The 22,358-nt window shown below is 39.8% G+C and overlaps 1 protein-coding gene across 1 annotated transcript; it reads left to right on the top strand.

Annotated features, from left to right (window-relative positions):
- The first annotated feature begins 1,848 nt into the window (after positions 1-1,848).
- Positions 1,849-14,486, top strand: LOC143412391 (basement membrane-specific heparan sulfate proteoglycan core protein-like). The gene is made up of 11 exons (XM_076879529.1): positions 1,849-1,992; positions 2,297-2,329; positions 4,897-5,169; positions 5,307-5,567; positions 7,166-7,438; positions 9,081-9,332; positions 12,738-12,854; positions 12,950-12,965; positions 13,045-13,136; positions 13,262-13,312; positions 13,773-14,486. The coding sequence occupies exons 1-11, from the start codon at positions 1,956-1,958 to the stop codon at positions 13,898-13,900; spliced, it is 1,533 nt and encodes a 510-aa protein (XP_076735644.1). The 5' UTR covers positions 1,849-1,955; the 3' UTR covers positions 13,901-14,486.
- Positions 14,487-22,358: the final 7,872 nt, after the last annotated feature.

The raw sequence follows: 22,358 nt of genomic DNA, 5'->3' as shown, positions 1-22,358 counted from the left end.
GAAAGATGTCCTGGTCCACCACTTCTCCTCTGCTTAGGCTTAGCCTTTCACCAGCCCCTCACTCTTCATCCTCCATGCTCACCATTTCTTCTTTTCTGCCAGTACTTGCATCTCGCACGATGAAGAAGCTCTTGATGCTGAAGTAGTAGTTACCAGCCCAAGACCTGCAGCATGTCTGGGGAGCTCACCTTTGCCCATTTTTCTGGAAATTCCTGACTCAATGTTGGCCAGCTCTTCTGGCTTGATGATACCAAGCAGTTCATTGGTGGTTCTGCACCTAGTTAGTCTGAGGCATCTGCAACCTTAACTCCTCGAGCTCCCTCTTCCAGGTAGAAGCTCCCACCTATGTTGCCCAGGATAATTGCTAATCTGTGAGCCCTGTGCAGCTCAAGCTTTAGAAACCCAGGCTACCAAAGCCTCCTGAGCAGCTCCAGGTTCCCGAGTCATCTCTGAAGCCTTCAGTGCTGCTCTAGTCACCAGTCATCCCATACAAACAGAATCAGAGCCCATGGGCCCTGAGCAACCAGGACCAGACGCCATGGATTTTTCGCCACCGAGTTCAGAGGGCCTCTGTGTTCCTGCGCTGCTACAGTTGACCTCCAACCAAGGCACCTAAGGTTCATTGTTCTGGTCCCAGTCCCTTCCAACATCTTCATCAAGATGATAGAGAATTATGTGTGGGATCACATTTTTTTTATATTTAAAATTAAATGTCTATCTATGATTAGCACACTTGGCTCGCAGTACTAACCACAGCCTGCTCATATATTTCTCTGTGGAGTTTCCCACAGAGTAAGCCAGAATAAACTTTACTCTGACTTCCTCTGACAGACCAAAGATGTCCTTGAGAATGGCTGATTCTCTCTCTCTATGTTGACCCTCTGATAATGTGGCGACCTTTCCAAGATGTACACCACTTTTTGTCCCTGTGTCACTTTGAATTAGATAAGAGGTTAAACAATTGATTGGATGTTACTGTTTTGACAGTGTTGCACTCTCTGACTTTTGATGGGAGCACTGTATCCCTATACACTGTGATCATGTCAGCAACAACAACTTCACCTGTAGAGTTCAAGACTTTGCAGATGATAAATGCTGTATTCTTTTTAATAAAAGTAACATAATCAGTACAGTAAATTGTACTACTTTCTTTTTGTGTCAGCTTTGCATATGTGCATATGTAGTTTCTGTCCATTCTGCTATACTTATTTTTATGTACTGAAAGTGACCTGATGAATTACGTCATCTAGAGAAAAGGAAATGCAGTCTGTAGCTTAGAGCTGCTTTTATGTTCACCAAATTTTTAAGCAGACGATCAAAAAAGGAATCTAGTCAAGAAGAGCACAGTGGGAATTTAATGGTGCTCCTTTTGCACTGCGCTACCCATAGTGTTAATGCAAGGCTATGAAAAATTTGAGAGAACTGGAGTGACTATGGCCATGACACATATCTTTGTGTGTGTGCGTGTGTGTGTGTGCATGTGTGTGCATGTGTGTGTGTGTGTAGATGTGTAGAGAAGCTGCAAAGAGTGCGTTTGTCAGTCAAACAAATGGCAATTTTTCCTCATTGTTTACTGATGTTTAATATTGTAACGAGGAAACAAATGTAATCACACTAGTCCACGTAGTAGTTTAGATGATGCATGTATTTCATAGTGAATTACCAATGATGGGAACCACTGCAACCAGAAAGTAGTGCTATGATCACTGTAAATGATAATTACATAAATAAATGCAGAACATAATGTGACTGTTTTGACCTTTCTTGGCACAAGAAGCAAGCTGATGTGGACAACAAATGTCAGCAGTGGAACGGTGCTGCTGTGGTTTGTGTAGCTGTTTATAGTTCTATGAGCTCATTATAAAGGGGAAGGAAGCACAAAGACACTTTACAAGGAAACAGCTTCACCGTTAGAACACGTTGACTTTAGCACTGCAGCAGGGTTGGGTGTGACAATGAGGCACTCTTTGTTCTGCATGCTTGATTTATTATGTGAGTACATTAATAACTGTGTCTTATGAGTATCACAAATTATTGAACATGTTTCTGTATTATTGTAGGGTCTTTATCTTACAATGTAAAGTGCCTCGATGTGGCTGTTGTTGTAATTTGAAGCTAAATAAATAAAACTGAACTGAACTGAATTATGAGAATTACAGTAAATTTCCAGACAATACAATTTGTCTTGAATGTAGCACATTTAAAGTTTATTTCAATATAATTATATTGAGTGATTCCTTAACTTCATCAAAAACAGGTTTAACAAAATCTGATCAGGTTTCAATCTTCATTTCAGTGCTCAGTACGGTCTTCTATGGAAATGCTACAGGTGAGATTTTTTCTTTCTTTCTTGTTTTCCTCAAATGTAATTCAGTCTTTATTTATTTATTTTCGTATTTATTGCCATTACCTCTTGAATGAAATTAATCTCTTGAATTTGCCAAATGTCCTAATAATGAGATACTGCACATGTAAAGTACTTTGAATATTAAGAAGAAGAATCGAGACTTTTTTTAAATCAAGAAGAAGAGGAAGCGACTGAAGGCAAAGGGAAGAATTAAATGGTGAAAGTTGAAGGAGGAAGAATGCTGCACAGGGAGGAGTTGAGATAGATCTGGGTGGTAGGCAAGAATTACCAGACGGCTGGGAAAGTACAATTGTAGAGGTGAGGGAAACCATGAGGAACATATTCGATGTATTCTCTTGACAGAAGAAAAAGGACAAGGAGACTTAGCAGTGGAATCATGAAGTATAGGAAAGTCAAGTCAAGTCAGCTTTATTTGTATAGCACATTTAAAAGACATCAAGTATCGGCCAAAGTGCTGAACAGGGATGATGTAATCAAATAAAAGAAATAATTAACATAAATGAGTTAAAAACATCACAAAACATCCAAATATATACACACACCCAAGCAGACTCTTATATACATTTGTTTATACAAGTATATATGTACCAGTACATATGCACATACGTATGCATGCATATATGCACACACACACACGAGTACGCACGTGGACATAAATACATGTATACATATACACGTGTATAAATGATCCAATGAGATAAAACACCAGAATAGCTAAAATGTAACAAAAGCGGCATCAGATCCGAAAGTCTTTGAAAATAGATAGGTCTTCAAATTTGATTTGAAGATTTCCAAAGAGGAAGACAATTTTATAAAAGAGGAAGACTGTTCCAGAGTCTCGGAGCAGCGATGGAGGAAGCCCTGTCACCTCTGGATTTTATCTGGGTGCGTAGAACCAGTAAAAACATCTGACTGGAGGAATGCATAGTTCGAGTGGGTAGGTACAGGCTAAGGAGATCTGAAATGTAAGCTGGAGCCAAGCCATGGAGGGCTTTAAAAACAAATAATAAAACCTTGAAATCAATTTGGTATTTAACTGGCAGCCAATGTAAAGATGTGAGTATCGGAGTAATACTGTCTCTCTTTCTCGCATCCGTCAGGAGCCTTGCGGCTGTATTTTAAACAAGTTGCAGGCGGGACAGGCTTCATTGACAGACGCGTAAATAGAGAGAGTTACAGAAATCAAGATATGATGAAATGAAGGCATAATAATAATAATAATAATAATAATAATAATAATGGATAACGGTTTCCAGATCTTTAGATGACAAGATAGTTTTGAGGATAGAAATGCTCCTGAGCTGGAAGAAACTGCCAACAACAACTCAATTTATTTGTTTGTACAGCTTGAGGGTAGAATCCTCAATATTTTTAACATGGGGATGTAGATTAGCTGATCGTGGGCCCAAGTCATTTCTTGTGAGACTAACAGAGTCTTGTTGGCCAAAAATTGTAATGTCACTTTTGTCATGGTTTAGTTTGAGAAAGTTCAAAGACATCCAGCAATTTATGTCACTAAGACAATCTGAAACTTTCTGCAATGTGCTATCAACGCCTGGTTTTAGGGAGAGGTAGGACTGTGTATCATCTGCATAACAAAGAAAATCAAAAATGAGAGACGAGGACAGGTGGAGGAAGTGAAGAAAGGTATGAAGAGGTGGAAAAGATCCTTAAAATGCACAGAAGGATTTAGCTGTTATTCTGCACCTCCATTGCTGGAGTGGATATATAGAGCTGGGGAAAACAAGATGGTTGTTGCCTGTTGTTGCAGTAATTCCAGAACCAGACTCTTGTATGTGAAAATAATAGCAGTCCTATTGTGCTTGGTTAGCCTGTACCTGACAGGTTCCAATAAATGAAGGGGAGTGCAACTCTGGCAATCGCTTAATTACAAACTCAGGTGTGGTAGAAGTTTGGTTCCATGTCACAAAACCTTTGGTTGACTTAAAAGTGATCCTGGCAAACGACCATGTGACTCAGGAAGCAAAGCAGTGCAACCATGGAAATATGGCAACCTTAGTTCAGGATACAGTTGGATATAGAAGTAATACTTTAAAGAAATCCTCAATCACACTGGCATTAACCACAAGGTGGTTCAGATATCCTGGGAGCCTCCTCAGTGAGGTGTTCCAGGCATGTCCTACTGAAGGTAGCCCCAGAGCAATCCCAGGACATATTGAGAATAGATAGGATATCCATACCAGGGAGATTTGTGACATTCAGGTCTCTCTTGAAAAAAGGAATCTCTAATCTCAATGATGCTTTTACCTGCATAAATAAAAAAACAATGAATAACTGGGGACTCTGCCAGATGCTCCCAGCACAAATTACCTATATGGCTGACTGATATCACATAAAACTCTACTGCCTTAATAAGTTATTAAGGAAAACTTAATAGCTTCAGTCCATAATAGCTCACAAACCAGATAATGATTTTTTAAAAATTTCTATAACAAATGTATTGCAAGTCATACACGAAGCAAGTCATATCTTTGTGTTTTACTTGTTTTATATTTTTCTTTAAACAGCCAGTAAACCTCGGGCCTTAATAACAGCACATGAGGGAGTCATACCAGCAGGGGGCAGCGTGACACTGAGCTGCTCTGTGGAGGGCTCTGCTGGCTGGAAGTTTGACTGGTTCAGACGTGATTCAGAGTTTTCTGTGGCTCAGAAAATAGGAGCTGGAACATCAGAGCACACGATCAGTATTTCAGAAGGAGGCATCTATTACTGCAGAGGAGGTAGAGGAGATCCAGTTTTCTCCACAGAGGACAGCGTTCCAGTTAAAATTAAGAAACGGGGTGAGTGTTACATTTTGAAATAACAAATATTAATCACTGACATCAAAGTAACACTTCATAAACCTTTTACCTGTTAATTTCTTTTCTCTTTTTCTTTTTTTGTTTTTCTTCACATTGTGTTTGTTTTTTGGGAACAGTCCTGTATGTTGTAAAGTCGCAACACCGTTGGCCTCAGATGTTCATTGGTGAGACAATCATCCTTCAATGTGAGATCCAAGGAGGGGAAGACAAGGAGATGACATATGAATGGAAATCACCAAACCCAAACATCCCTGAAACATCCAGTGAATACAGGATCAGCAGATTATCAGTGTCCCACAGTGGAGACTACAAATGTCGGGGTAGCAGTGACTATCTCTTAGCAAAATGGAGTGACCCCTTCACACTGATTGTCTTGTGTGAGTTGAACTGTCTAGCATACATAAAAAATAGATTTAATGTACACATGTGAAAGACAGGAAAGGGAGACCTATAATATTATTTCTCAAAAGGGAATGTACAGTGTTAAGAAATCAGTAAAATCTTTTGATAATTTTAGTCAGTCTATGTGTGCCTCTACATCATGTAGCTAAAATACTGAGGGGATGTTTAGATTGCACCGAGTCTGAGGCAGTGGTGGTGACGGTGATGGTAAAGGGACCTAATGACTTTCACCCCACCCCACTTTCCAAAATTATGACTTTCCAGAAAAAAGTATTCTTAACAACAGCACTAACAAAACAAAACAAAAACCAGCTTTATAATGATTCCACGTGTCTATCATGTTCTAAATTTGATTTTTTTTTTTATATGAGCACAGGTCATTTTTTACTTTGCAAAGATACATGACCCTATAAAGTGGTGAGATGTAATATATATAATAAACTCCAAAAACAGTTTGAAAAATCAGGTTCAGTAAAAGGACTAGATGTTACAGTCCCTGATAATGCATTGCTTTGAATGGACAAAATCTTGAGGAATGGCTGTTATGAGAAAAGGCAGCCCAGAAACTTTACCAGCAGCACTCATCGTTATGCCTCAACTTTCGGTCTTTTACCCGGCCGTTTAGCCTGCCGTTGCACCTGTCCTTTGATCCCAATCTCTCTAAGCAGTTTTGCTGTTGTACTGGCAACAAAGCCCCTGCACCCCACTTCCACTGGGCACACCTTGATCTTCCAGCCTCTGTACTTTGAGCTTCTTAAGCTCAAAAGCTTCCTCAATTGCTTCCTCCCATGGTACCATTTTTGGGGAGTTAGACCAAAGGACGAGTAGTTGTTACGATCTCGGTGGAAAAATTAGCCTCTGATCCAAGTCCACGTGCATCTGCCAATCCCTGGCAACCTTCAGTGGGCCCAGGTCCGGGTTTGAGGGGCTTGGCTTCAGCTTGTCTCCCTCCCGGATAAATGCTGATGAAAACTGACGCTCCTCTTGGTTTGTGAAAGGTTGAGCTTTGATGGATTTTCTTTTATACTCAACTTTCTCGGCTAGAGAACTGAGGACCTGGTTGTGTCTCCATGTGTATCTGCCCTGAGTAAGGCTAGTCCTACAACCAACCAAGATGTGCTTGAGTGTGGCTGGGATTGTACACAGGGGGCTGGATGGGTCCTTTCCAAACCACAGCTGCAGATTTATTGGGGAAGGTAGCACATCGTGTGTTGCTCGGATGATGAAACTCCCCAGAAGAGTTTCCTCTTTTTGACACTCTCCCACTTGTTAGGGTGGGAGCAGTGCCTCTCACCATGGGGTCCCGGGAGTCTGTGAGTGACATCTCAAGCCTCACTTTGGCACATTTAAACTCCTCTACCAGGCTAGCGATAGGCAATGACAGTATCCTGTTGCTATAGAGTCCAAAGCTGATGAGGCATTTGGGAAGTCCGAGCCACTTCTTAACATTGGAGCTCACTACAATTTAAATGACTGACTGAATGTATAAAGTGTGATTGTTTTCATAACAAAATTCTTGTTAAAGAAAATTGACATCAATCTACTGTTTTTTCTCTTTCTGTATCTTCAACAGCAAATAAACCCATAGCCACACTGAGAGCACAAAGTTCAACCATACCAGCAGGGGGCAGTGTGACACTGAGCTGCTCTGTGGAGGGCTCTGCTGGCTGGAAGTTTGACTGGTTCAGACGTGATTCAGTCTCTTCTAAAGCTCAGCTCATGAGAGGAAATGAAGCAAACAGAGTTATTAGTGTCTCACAAGGAGGTCTGTACCACTGCAGAGGAGGGAGAGGAGATCCAGTTTACTACACAGAGGACAGCAGTGAATTCATTGTGGAGGAAACCTGTGAGTTTAACTGTTACAGTATTTCTGACAAGGCACAGTGACTCATTGTATTTGTGATCTGCACTGTTTGTCTGTCTTTCTATACTTTAATACTTTCAAAGCCAATTGAACGTATTTCCATTATATTTTGATTCTATCTTGTTGTTCAGTCTTCCAGTTTGTTTATTAACTAGCTAGTTGTTTTCCAACCAGTACACTCATATGTTTGAAATAACAGAATCTATCAGTTATATGTTTTATTTTTGATAAAGATAAGGTGATGATAAATGGCTAATAGTAAACTCAAAAAGTTAAAAAACACATAACAGATGGCTGTGATGAGAATAATGGTCAGGGTATGTTCGAGGGAGGAACCCTGAGGAAGGAATACATTTAAAACTCAGAATACTGGGACACCTGACCAGATACCATGACACAAAGTCACAAAGTGCTAAGGTGGAGTGTATAAAAGGAAACCAGTAACTGCAGATCTCCAAACCTCCTCCTCTCCTCACCTGTGAAATAGACCCCAAGATACTTAATCTCCTCTACTTGGGGCAGCAACTTATCCCTGACCTGGAGTGGGCATGCCACCCTTTTCCAGCTGAGGACCTCAAGCCTCAGACTTGGAGGTGCTGATTCTTATTTCTGCCACTTTAAACTCAGCTGAACAGCCCAACATGACTCCTTCCTCTGCCTGATGGCTCCCTTCACCTCTGGTGCCCACCAGTTGTTTTGTGGGTTACCACCACTACAGGCACCAACCACCTTGCAGCCGGAGCTCAGTGCAGCAGTCTCAGCAATGGAGGTGCTTAAAATGGTCCATTCAGACTTAATGTCCGCAGTCTCCCTCAGAATGCTGTCAAAGTAAGTAACAGTACACCACTCAGGTTCAGGTCAGGCAGGCCATTGTTCCCAATCAAACCCCTCCAGGTCTCAGTGTAGTTTCCCACATGAGTGTTGAAGTCTCCCAGTAGACGACAGAGTCCCCAGGTGGAGCACTCTTAAGCAAGCCACCCATGGATTTCAACAAGGGCAGGTACTGTTGTTCAGTGCATAACTGCAGATCACAGTCAGGACCCTTTCCCCAACCTGAAGGTGCAGAGAACAAACCATCGGTTTGCCAGGGATCTGTCTGCCACGGTTTATGCCATTGACTGCCACCAAGCACACACTGCAGTCGCCCTTTTGCCTGCCTCCTGTGGATGGCAGGTCTACAGGCGGGTGGTCCCATGTCCTTTTTTTGGGCTGCGCCCAGCTGGGCCCCATGGGCTAAGGCCCAGCAAGTAGGTGCTCAACTTGTGCACCCTCCCCAGGTCTGTCTCCAGGGCATCAGCCTGGCGACATCTCCATGGTGTACCTTGCATCTTGCCTTGTGGTAGCTGGGATAGAAATTCAGCCCCCCTATGACCTTGATAAGGATAAGTAATTAGCAAATATTTTTATTTAAATTGTACATGTTATCACTTTAAACATTTTGATAGGTTTTCTATCTTATACTGTGAATAAAATTTGCATTTATGAGATTTGCATGTCCTGCATCGATGTTATGGATTACATGTATAATAATTAACAATATTGGCATTCTTTTCTATTAAGATGTAATAAAGTAACCATCTTTTTTCTACCTTAATGCTTTACTTGTGTTTTCCAAACTGACCAGCACAAACTGAAAAACCTCGGGCCTCACTGGGGGGCAGCGTGACCCTGAACTGCTCTGTGAACGACTCTGCAAGATGGAGATATTACTGGTTCAGACGTACCTCAGAGTCTTCTGCAGCCCAGAGAATAACAAACGGAACATCATCCCACACTTTCAGTGTCGCAGAAGGAGGCATCTATTACTGCAGAGGAGGAAGAGGAGACCCAGTTTTCTTCACAGAGGACAGTGTTTCAGTCACAATTGAGACAAATGGTAAGTGTTGTATTTTGTTCAGATATAAAACAAATGAAATCCATAATTAACATGAAATTAACAGCTGACAAAATTTTCTTTGCTATTGATTCATTCATTATTCATTATTTTTGTCCCATGTCTTAAACTACTTGGTTAAGGCAGAGTCAAAAGAAGGGATATATATATATATATATATATATATATATATATATATATATATATATATATATATATATATATAGGATCGTAAGTTCGATTCCTGCCTGGGGCGTCTGTATCCAGTAAGGGTCCTAAGGCTAGACCCCCTATGCTAAGCAAGCCTACCGCAGACATGAGCGAGACAGATAAATATGAAGGCATGCCGGCTCGGACGTCGCCCGGATCAACAAGGTCCGCGTCAGGTGTTGAGGAACCAGGGCACCCTGACGAAAAGTGGGCTACTGGAACAAGAAGGCATCGGTGGGCAAGACACGAAAACAGGGTGCAGCCACCTCCTGTACATGGATGACATCAAGCTGTATGCCAAGAGTGAACGAGACATCGATTCACTGATCCACACTACCAGGCTACACAGCAATGACATTGGAATGTCGTTCGGACTGGAGAAGTGTAGTCGGATGGTAACAAAGAGAGGGAAGGTAGTCAGAACTGAGGGGATTGAACTACCAGAAGGCAACATTGCAGACATAGAGGACAGTTACAAGTACCTGGGGATCCCGCAGGCAAATGGGAACCATGAAGAGGCCGCTAGAAAAGCTGCAAACAAGATCCGGGCCATCAACACGTACGCCCTGCCCGTGATCAGGTACCCTGCTGGGGTAATAGGCTGGCCAAAGGAGGAGATAGAAGCCACTGACATAAAGACAAGAACGCTCCTTACCATGCATGGAGGGTTTCACCCCAAGTCCAGCACCCTGAGGCTGTACGCTAAGCGGAAGGAAGGGGGCCGGGCACTGGTGAGTGTCAGCACCACAGTCCAGGATGAGACAAGGAACATCCAAGAATACATTGGGAAGATGGCCCCAACTGACCGAGTGCTCAGTGAATACCTCAGGCAGCAGAAACCCAAGAAAGAGGAGGGAGACAAGGAACCATCATGGAAGGACAGGCCCCTGCACGGTATGTACCACCGGCAGATAGAGGAGGTGGCTGATATCCAGAAATCCTACCAGTGGCTGGACAAAGCTGGACTGAAAGACAGCACAGAGGCACTAATCATGGCAGCACAAGAACAAGCTCTGAGTACAAGATCCATAGAGGCTGGGGTCTATCACACCAGGCAAGACCCCAGGTGCAGGCTGTGTAAAGATGCCCCAGAGACAATCCAGCACATAACAGCAGGGTGCAAGATGCTAGCAGGCAAGGCATACATGGAACGCCATAACCAAGTGGCCGGCATAGTGTAAAGGAACATCTGTGCCGAGTATAACCTGGAAGTCCCGAGGTCAAAATGGGAGATGCCCCCAAGGGTGGTGGAGAATGACCGAGCTAAGATCCTGTGGGACTTCCAGATACAGACGGACAAAATGGTGGTGGCTAACCAACCAGACATAGTGGTGGTAGACAAACAGAAGAAGACGGCCGTAGTGATCGATGTAGCGGTTCCGAATGACAGCAATATCAGGAAGAAGGAACACGAGAAGCTGGAGAAATACCAAGGGCTCAGAGAAGAGCTCGAGAGGATGTGGAGGGTGAAGGTAACGGTGGTCCCCGTGGTAATCGGAGCACTAGGTGCGGTGACTCCCAAGCTAGGCGAGTGGCTCCAGCAGATCCCGGGAATAACATCGGAGATCTCTGTCCAGAAGAGCGCAGTCCTGGGAACAGCTGAGATACTGCGCAGGACCCTCAAGCTCCCAGGCCTCTGGTAGAGGACCCGAGCTTGAAGGATAAACCGCCCACAGGGGCGTGCTGGGTGTTTATATATATATATATATATATATATATATATATATATATATATATATATATAATTGATTGTGAAACTGCTAAAATTCTCAAAACCTAGGGAGCCAAAATGAGAATCTGTTATATTTTGTTGTACAATAGATCTGAATTACTTTTGTTTCAATTTATAGCAAAATCCTGACAGGAATAGAACACCAGATACAACTTTTCTGTTTATCGCTCTCAAAAGATGAATATAGGTACTACCAACAAAAGAAATAAGTAATAAATAAAAGTAATCTGTTAACAAAACAATATTTAGATGCCAGCAGCTCATACTGCTGATGAAGGGGCTGATTCTTCTTTATTTATCTATTACTATCGCTCAACATTTTAATACATCAACGATAGCCAGGTCCTGCTACCTGTGGGTTTGGAGTCAATTTGGCATCTCACAGCTTTTATTTATTTATTTTTTTTGGTATGGTGTACGCACACAAAACCATGCTATGACCGTCTGGTGTGGTGAAACACATTAACCAACTCAGGGTTCATACCTCAAAGCCAATGACGGCTGTCTCTGCAGCGTTTTTCATATGTGTGGCTCCAGGTCCTTGCATGCTACTGCATTTCCTCAACCTCCTGGTTGTGAATATTTTTGCCCAGCCATGAAAAATATCAAGCAACAAAAGCTAACTCAGGCATCTAATATAAATTCCTAATTTAATAAATCATTTTATATATTTTCAAAAAAATTGTAAAAATTAAAATTCAGTTTTATTTATACAGCATCAAATCACAACAACAGTTGCCACAAGGTGCTTCATATTGTAAGGTAAAGATGCTACAATAATACAAAGAAAACAGAGGAAAACCCAATAATCATATGACCCTTTATGAGCAAGTGCTTCAGCAAATGTGAGAAGGAAAAACTCCTTTTTAACAGTAAGAAACATCTAGCATCTAGCCCCGTGCGTGGGGGTGCACGGCGTCAACGCGTTAGCGCAGTTAGCTCGTTGACGCGTTAGCGCCATCCAGCCCCACGCATGGGGCGATCCGCTCTAATGGAATGATATGGTACTATAAGGTCCTTAAGATAAGATGGGGCCTGATTATTTAAGACCTTGTATGTGAGGAGCAAGATTTTGAATTCAATTCAGAATTTAACAGGAAGCCAATGAAGGGAAGCCAATAATATAGGAGAAATATGTTCTCTCTTTCTAGTCCCTGTCAGTAATCTAGTCCCTAGATTGCTGCTCTTGCTGCAGCAATTTGGATTAACTGAAGACTTTTCAGGGAGTTTTAAGGACATCCTGCTTGGATTTATGTTCATATTTCTTTAATTTACCAACTTACTCTTACTCAGTAGTATTTATCACATTTCTTGTCTTTAAAAGATACATGTAGTTTGACTTCTTCATTTTAGTCTGACTTTAGCTGTAATCTATGCTTTTCTGTCACTGACCACTCAGAGTTTGTGCTCTCTACATCCAAAATGTTATTCCATCGTTTATGTTGTTTTATATTTTATAATTTAAGGTTTCAGATGTGAAAGCCACTCGTTTCTTGTGCCTTTCATCATTGGACTTGTTTTTGGAAGTTTACTCACTGTTCCCGTGTTGTTGTGCTGTATATGCTGCCACACAAGGATAAGAGGTGAGACTACCACATATTTATATTAGACTGAAGGGTTTATACATTCTGGTGCTTTAAAGGGATTACAGTATGCATTTCTTTCCCTTTTTTGACAGATCGCTGTAGAAACAGGTTTGTACAGTACTGTTTCTGTTCTTTTTAAGCATGACAATGTTACACATGAGTTTTACATTTACACGACATGTTTTAGGTTCATGCAGTCTCCAAACATCAATCAATCCTCTGCTGCACCCCAAACTCCTAACCAAAGTGACACTCAGATTTACTCCTCTCTTCTCCACGGTCAGCGCTAAAAATGATAACTTTTGTAACTATTAAAAGTCATTTAGCACTAAAGATACAGACATACAAAAACAAACAAAAGAAAACTAATTTTACTTTATTTCTTGTATTTTACTCTCCTGTAGGTGATCTTTCTGTCTATGAATCGATCAGAAACTCTGGAATCACTCGAAGTGGTACAGTATAAACTTTAATAGACTTCTTAGAGGTTAACGGTGTAGAGAGACCAGCACATGAATACATTAATGTAGCATCTACTATTATTCTTGATAAGAGAAGTAAGTACATAAAATAAAATATATAATTATTTTATTTTTATTTTTTTTACTTTTCATCAGCAGTGTCAGAGGAAACAGAGTGTATGGGTTAGTACATGTACTAATACCATCACCTTTATATGGAAATGTGACACTACAGAGAGCTTTGACCACAATAATGTGAATCCCAGTCAATGATGCTATAAAATGATACTTAGAGAAAAAGATATCGTTTTACTGTTAAAGCTACAGAGCTTTGGATACATGTGTCCTAAATCTGACGAAGCCTTTATTCTGAAATTGAAATAGGAACTGATGACAAGTAAAATATGTGTGCATGCTTTGGATGTCAGTGCTCTTATATCGTTCTCGCTTGCAGACTTTCATTCGCGTCACCCACATCCTCCCAATCTCCACCTCACTAACACCTCAGTCAGAGCTCCATCCAAGCCTCAGTCTTCATCTTCACCACCACCAGAGTTTAGACTCCAGGGGAAACTCTCCTAAGTCCTATCACTGTTTGGATTCTGTTCTGCCATGATGGGTCATTGAAGTTGAATTGCCAAAGGCATTAATTCATTTCTCAATCTTAATAAATTATGTTCAATTCCTCCAAGTTATACTTCTTATTGAACTAATAGAGTCTACCTTTGTATTAGTCCATATTATTTTTATTTTTGTTGAATGTAGTTTGTATATTAAATAGGGTGAGAACATATATATATGCATGTATAGAAATGTGTGTTGTGATGTTTACTTCATTAGATGCTGTAAATTTTAAGTATGATGCTGATTTCACATCAGACCACTTAGAGTAGCACAAGGTTTCCTTTTTGCCTTTATCTGATGGTCTGTTTTACTTCTTTGATTACTTGTTACTTACTGGTTACTTTAATAAATCTAACAAAGAAACCTGGTTATATGTACATAAGTGTGTTTCAGATTTCCATAAGACATGATCTCCTTTCAAGCTTCTGATTGGTCAACATGGTTTTAGGGCAATGTCAGACAATATTTTCACGGACCTGCAATTAAGGTGTCGCCGATAAATACAACAAAATAAAATGATACGACCAAGACAAAAACTGTGGCATTTTGTAAATATAATAATAAACATGAATTCACTGTGTAATTGTGTAACTTTATCAGCAGCATCCTCCTGAAATGTGCCAACTACATTTAGAGTAACATCCTTCTCTCTGCCCCTTAAGGCTCTCTGGTCACTATGGTAACACGTAAACATTTCTTTCAAAATAAGACACACAACTACAACATGGGAAAAGACCCAGGGAAGCCGAGTTAATGATAAAAGCACTGAAAACTATACATTTCACACCTGAGCCTCAACTCTCAAGGCCCGGTACCAAACGACTCACAGACCGGTACCGGTCCGAGGCCCGGGGGTTGAGGACCACTGTTTTAGGGAACTATTGAAATACATCAGATGCATCTTAGTCTCTCATTTCTCTTCTTCTCTCAAGCTTTGTCAAGATGCACAGAGCAGGTAAAAGGGGCAGAGGTCATGCATTCAAATGTTTAATAGAATTTAGTGCGAAAAAAAGTTTCCCAGTAACACTTTTGGTGTGATCTGAAGCCATGGAAATAAAGTGAAGGTGTACCGTCACAGAGAGACTGTATAATTGAGGCATTAGTTGCATTTTGGTTTGACATGTTCTTGACAGCTCAGCTAATTTTTTTTCAGGCTATACTAGATTTTATTTTTTTTGTTAAGATGAAAAAACACCAGTAGACACCAGACCTTGTAAACTGAATTTAATATGTGATAGAACCTTTCAAAACTTATTGTAAGCAGCAATATACTGCTTGTGTTTCCTGTAGGTATTGGGGGAGAAAAGCAATGTGCAGAGACTTCATTTACTTATCATGATAGACTAAGATTATATTATATTATATTATATTGTATTATATTGTATTATATTGTATTATATTATATTATATTATATTATATTATATCCTACAACCTCTTTTACAGTGCTAGTCACATATTCATGGATAATGACCAAATATGAACAGTTCTGTAGGAGTAAACATGCAATTAATTTGATATTATATGAGTGTGTGTTTGTTATTTGTCACAGCTAATAGGCTAATAAGTGAACTGAATCATCAGTGCACTTTATGGGGGAGTTTTGTGGTGGTAGACAAGGAACAGTAGACTGCAGTTGTGGTAGATGTGGCTACCCAGCAGACAGCAACAGTAGGAAGAAGGAGCACGAGAAAACAGAGAAATACCCCGGCATGAAGGAGCAACTGGAGTAGATGTGGAATATAAAGTCGAAAGTAGTCTCAGCAGCAATAGGAGCAACAGGAGCTATAACTCCGAAACATACAATACAAAATATATGTATGTTTATATGTGTATATATATATATATATATATATATATATATATATATATATATATATATATATTATTATTATTTACTTTTATGTTAATTATATGCAACAAAAATCTTATCTCCAGGCACAGACATCTGCTGGTCTGTTATTGCAGGGGGGAGGAGGCATAGGCACAACTCGAATCTCATGTCTGTGCAAAATCCTATTGTCAAACTGAGCTCACTTAGAGTTACTGGTGAAAATAAATAAATAAATAAACACATGTTTTTAGAGGATTTTGCTTTGCTTAAGATCAACCATCTAAAGGGTCATTTCCTGTGTTTAGTGTCACAGCAAACCTTAAAAAACCACCACAAAGTGAACGGCGCATCACCCACACCCACACACTGTGAGGGGGTTGGGGACACAGATGGCTATTTGATGACCATAACCATATCAAGTAAATTGCTGCATGAGCTGACATCAGTACAAAGCAAAAGAAGAAAAAATGTACAGTTTAGAGAGCTGTTTAAAGTAAGTAAGAGTAAGATCATATGCGTATGTGTTTTTTTGTTTTGTTTTTTTTAACATAAACTCTCTGTGCTTTGTAGCTTTTAACATATTGTTAAGTTCAAATTTGACCGATTTTTGACCTGTTAAAATTTAGATATATTGAGGTTGTTCCAGGTCACATTTGACCCATATTAATAAAAAATTTAGATCGACCAAATCGGGGAAAATGATAGTTTAGACAATCTTAGAGAGTGAGGGGATGTATGAAGAATGGAGAAGAAAAGGGTGATGTGCATAGCTCTGACACCTCCACAAGGATACGGTTGATGAGCCACCATAAAGAAATGGAAAAGAGTTGTTGAAGCTAGGCTAGGATTGCAGCAAGAGTGAAAAGGCCAGATGGTAGAGGGACCTATATTGCATTGTTGATAGATGCAAAACATTCTTGACAATTATATTCTATTCAAATCTGCAATGAAATACAGTGATACATTTTCACCATGAAGCAACTTTAAGCAAGAATAACACAACATCAAACTGCAATGATGGCATTACAGAATTAAGTATTTGTTCTTTTAAGCAGCCTACGTGTGTAAAATACTGTTGGTGGTTACTGACTATTCTCCCACGGGCTTATTTTTATCACTGTAAGGCCTCACGATGTCTGTTTGGGCCACCTAGTAAAGAGGAAATGCAGCCTGTGGTTTCAGCCTGAAGTCTTCTGTGTAGCAGATGTCTTGTTTTCTGTTATCAGCTCACAGAAGAGAGTTAACAAGGAATGATGACAAGAGTACAGTGAGAAGAATTTGACTTTGTTCTGTTTGTGTTTGACAAATGCTCATATGATCTGCCTATATTGAAATAATAGTAATAATTTTCACCGGCACATTTAAGTATGCATGACACAGTGTGAAAACAGATAGAAAGTTAATGTCCTGCTGTCTGGGCTTCCTCTGATTATAGGGGAAGCAAACACTCCCTCTGCCGGCCACTTATAGGCCAGCTTTGGTCCAGTTCACTCTTAAAGTGTTTTATACAATGAAGCAGTATCTGATTTATTGCTTTGCTTTCATTCGAATATTATCCAATTACTGCAACAGTAGTAAAAGGTGACACCAAGATTTTACCCAAGGAATTTACAAAAAGCTGGTATATATATCTATATATATATATATAGATATATATAGATATATAGATATATATGCTTTTTTGTAGTTTCTAAAATATATTTAAAATCTATTGTTCTGGTTCAGCACTGATGATTTTGAGCACTGTTGAAAAAGCTGTTGATGGCACGTACGGTCCTTGAGTGTATATTCAAGTAGCTCTACATACAAAGTCTTTAGTTTCAGTTCAACCACACAATGAGTCATTTCCTGTGTTTGGGGTCAAACATAAAAATCCATCACAAAATGAGAACATTAACAGATCTATGTAGAGGTCAAAGGAGCCATTTCACTATTGTATATTTTAAACACATTTGAGCTAAAAGTAAAATAGATATGTATGTTTTTATGTAGCCTGAAGGAAACATTTGAACTTAATTCCTCTAATAAATAATTAAAAGAAAAACCAAATTAATTAAAAAAAAAACAATTTACATAAAGTACAGAGTCTAAAGTAGAAACTCAGGCCAACAAAACACTTATAATCCTTCATAAGTTAGAGTTAGAAATTCTGTGATCAGTGAAAAATCAAACAAACAAACAAACATTATCCCATTTGTATAAAGATGCAAAATATGTATTTTGTGAAACTGTAGCAGGCTATGATGAATTGCAACATTTATTTTATTCTGCACTTCTACTGTGTTGTATTATATTTTTAAGATTTGTGGCTAAGGAGATTATCATTGTCATCATTGTTATTATTATCATCTCAGCACTGCTGTTTCTGATACATTATGTCTGCAGAATGTGTCTGAGGACTAGATAGATTTGCATGGCGATTGACTAACATTTATGTAGCTTTGGGCTTCAGAATGTTTATTTAGTATCCTTATTTCAGTTACTCTTGCGCCATCTTGTGTCAGTACAGAACGTGACATCACTGGGTGCTTGCTGCTAATACATTAGTTTATGTTAGTTAACTAATAACAGAACCAATAACTCGGTGCAATATGAGCAAACTAAAAATCTGTTTAAGGGGATCACTGTCGCTGTCCCTGCCTGCAACAATGAATTTTATGTTAAGAAACTAAGGATATACTGTCCACTTTAACTCACTGTCTTTTAAGGTCCTTTGTGATTTGTCTGGCCTGTTAAGCCCCAAAGGGGTTTCGGAGCTTCCTGCTCGAAAATGAAATGCCCAAAATTAATTGACTATTTCTCTGCAATTACAAACCCTGAGTATACAATCTTGGTATCACAATAAAGCTAACACTTGTGAAAATTAATCAGAGGTGTAAATATTGTAACAGATATTACTGTGTCAAAGTTACTGAGACTGGAAGACAGAAAAAGTAAGTAGACTTTTTTCCTCTCCTAATTTATTTCTTTATTTTTTTTTAGCATATAACTCTTTTAAATTATGCTTCAGTTGAGATTTTATTCCAGAAATTCAGTAACCAACATGTAAACATCATCTGTGCAAAGATTTAGGTTTCTAAACTGAAACAGTGAAAAATTACAGCACTGTCAATACATAAATATCCAGTCGTACAAAGATGTCCAATTTTGGCACACATTGGACACCATATTGAATTTTTTAGATATTAAAGAGCAGAAATGATTTAATTTTATTAACAGGCCTAAAACTGCATGTTTTTGAATATTTTTGAAGAATGAACCACACATTCACATAGCAATGGGCCTTTTGTGCTGTGCGCATGGAGCGTTTAATTGGCCTCTGAGGGGCTGTAACTTTGGTTTCTTTTGTCCAATGTGAATGATTGACACCTCTTTTTAATTGTTTGAGCCAATAGAATCACAGTAATGATGCCCATTCGGGTCACTGCAACCAATCAGAAGTTGCAAGGCCAAACCGCACATGGGCCCAAATTTACTGCATGTGACGTCTGCCCAGTCACGTGTCTGTAGCTGGATTTAAAATGTTTTTGAGAGAACTGGCTCTGATGCGGCTAGTCAGCCGTGGTAACTGCTGATAATCACGGGGCTATTGGCTACCTATGAAAATAACGGAGATAATCGGGATGGTAAGCCAATTCCTGTCTTGACGTCTGTTTTCAAACTATTGCTGAAATAGATGCTCCCGCTAAGTTCTTCTTCAGTACGGAGACGAAAAATGGACAAAAGCACCTTATTCACTGTATTCAATCTGAGGATGGAAAAGAGCTGGAGATTATTTTTCAAAGCTGCATTTTAGTGAGTTTAGAGAAGATTCCGTGTCAACTGAAGAGTTTCTTAATAACTTGCCCGAGGTTTCAGAGCAAAGAAGAAAGGAGGATTGGAAATGCTTGCTGGCAGAGTTGCTGTCAAGTGCCAGACTGGAGACAACAGATTCTGAGTCACGCTTACAGAAGGCCTTCAAAATACAGGGAAGCAGAGCCAGTTGTTTATACCGAAATCTGCAAAATTGGATATAAACCAAATATAAATGTGAGGGGTAAGCGGTCGAAGTTCTCTTAGTCAAACTGATGGAGTGTTTTTATCATATGATACATGTTTAATGCACTAATGGAAGAACATGCGACACCATCCTGTCAGATGCCTTTGCTGGTTGGGGTCAGTGATGAATCAGGTGAGGAGGATTCAAGACTGAGCCGAGAGATAAGTTGGAGCCCCTAATGCTGTGTGCCTTTGTTTGGTTGGTGTGTTCTCCTGAGGGGACAGGCTGACGGTCTGTATGACCCAGTAACTGACCAAAGGAGGCAGACAGCTGAATTAGCACCGACTTGAGCACAGGACTCCACTTGAGGTAACGCAGAAAGCTGGAAAGGCTGAGTATCACACTGGATGGGAAGCTGTGCAAGCTGAACAAAGCGCCTGTTCTTTTGATTCACACATAAAATACGTTTGAAAGGAGGGATTTGTTAGGATTAAAATGATTAAATAAATTTGTTTTTTATGATTTCTATATACACATTACTATGTACTCATTAAAGAGTCGGAAGCTTCATTCAGCTCTATGACTGAATTGAATTTTTGAGATTGACATGTAGAGTGCAGAGGGTTTTGCAACATGCTTACACATCATACTAGTTAGCAGTCTTGTCTAAAGTCGAGGTGGTAGCCAGGGGAGAGGAATGTTATTTTCATCTGGATCTAATGTTTTCAGTGGGAGAAACATTTGGTCATTCATCCAAGTGGCGTCTTCAGTCTCAGCTGACACCAGGTTTCCCTAACATTATAAACAGTACATGTGCATAATGACTGAAACCAGCCCACTGAATGAACAATGGGCTTTAAGGTCAGTTCCTTGATCGTTAATATGCAAATTGACATGACCATTGATCAACAATCACTGATCAAAGACCATTGATCAGTGGCTATCAGTACCATTCACAGAGAGTCGGAGAATGGCTGCAATCACAGCATTGTAAGATGGTGAGAGGAAGGTCTTTGCATCCTTGCTTGTGCTGTTGCACCTGCAACCCAGCCCTGGATAAGCGGAAGAGGCTGGATGGATGGATGGATGGATTAAGGAATAATAAATTCATCTACTTGGCTGGGTGTTAAATATTTCCCACACCTCTGATGGTAAGTGATAAAGACTTTGACTTCAGAATGTATTATTTGCATCATGGCATGTTACCATGTGATAAGTCTATTAAGTGAAGCATTATTTTGACAGAGTATCACTGAATCCTTACAGAATGGTTATGATTGGACTGTGTGAGCACCAACATCACTGTACAGAGTTTGTTTGTACCTCTTCACTGCAGTTTGATTCATCAAGAGAAAGTATCGACCCATCTGTGACATTAAAAGGTGGCCACGAGTATAAAATGAAGGCGAGTGTATTAGAGGAGGTAAAACATATTTTCAATGTCTGTGAGAAACTGAGGGCTCATGATTGAATCTAAGTGTATAAACAAGCTTTTGCACAACAATTTTTGTTGAGAGGGGGCTGAACACATACATACAGGCAATATGGAGATATTTTTTTGTCACTGGTGTAATGCAAAGAATGGTTAGTAGGAGGCAGTGTGGTTCATAACTGAAGCTCTTCTTCAGAGTTTGTCTTCTTTGAACTACACCCTTTCTGGGCTTCCTTCCTTTTAAACTTAAGTCAGCAGCTACAAGCTACACTCAGCTGTACACCGCAAACATATCAGCTTTTTTTCTTGTTCAGACGTTTAAAATAAAACCATATCCTATTATGCTTCTGTAACTATTTTCAGATTTTGCCCAGTGTTCTTAAAACCACTGTGCCTGTCATGTGTGCTGTGGATTCAATAGTATGTGGATAAATATACTGTAAAGGCTTGCACAGTACAGTTCATCCTCTAAGTCTGCATGTAACCGGCTATGTTTTGGCTGTATGGCTATATCTTCTGATCAGATATATTTAATTACACAGTCTAAAGGCAGCATTTTAACCCTTGTGTGGTGTTCATATTTTTGTTACTCAGCCAGTGTTCACGGGTCTGGTGGACCCGCTAGAGTTTTGGCTTTCTAAATTAACACTATCAAACAATTTTATGTTAAATTACTCAACAGATGTTTACTTCATCCCAATTACAAGCCATATGAACAGCAAACATGGTTAATTTTTTCCCTTTACCTTTGTTAGATCACATTTATGAATTAATGTGCTTCTCGTTTTTTTTTTTTTTTTTTTTTTTTTATAAAATGTTATAAAAAATTAATCAGTTATAATCAAGTGGAGTGAGTGGAAAGACACAACACATTTACATGTGAAGCAATATGTTTCACAACTAAATGGGATCAGCTGCTCATCAATTGTGACATTATGCCCAGGGTTGTAAAACAGGGGGAGGTGGTGCACACACTTATCCCACACTGTCCTGATGGCAGCTAGCTTGTCTCTCTGCCGTCGAGCTAGTCTGTCGTCTCTGTTATCAAAACGGATAATCCTGGAAATTTTGTGGAAGTTTTCCAGAGACATTGATGCACGGAAAGGTTCTTGCCAGTTTCTGCATCCCACAGGGATTCTGTGGATTCCCCTTTGGACCTGAAAACTCCTGAAA

The sequence above is a fragment of the Maylandia zebra genome, linkage group LG3 (assembly GCF_041146795.1).
Source record: "Maylandia zebra isolate NMK-2024a linkage group LG3, Mzebra_GT3a, whole genome shotgun sequence".
Classification (NCBI taxonomy): domain Eukaryota; kingdom Metazoa; phylum Chordata; class Actinopteri; order Cichliformes; family Cichlidae; genus Maylandia; species Maylandia zebra.
This window is presented reverse-complemented; position numbering and strand designations above follow the sequence as displayed.

Bases quoted from the DNA above. Each gene is read 5' to 3' on its own strand.
- LOC143412391 (XM_076879529.1), top strand. From the start codon at position 1,956: ATGAGGCACTCTTTGTTCTGCATGCTTGATTTATTAT. The intron at 1,993-2,296 runs GTGAGTACATTA...TCTTCATTTCAG, and splicing joins CTGCATGCTTGATTTATTAT to TGCTCAGTACGGTCTTCTAT. The intron at 5,568-7,165 runs GTGAGTTGAACT...TATCTTCAACAG, and splicing joins CTTCACACTGATTGTCTTGT to CAAATAAACCCATAGCCACA.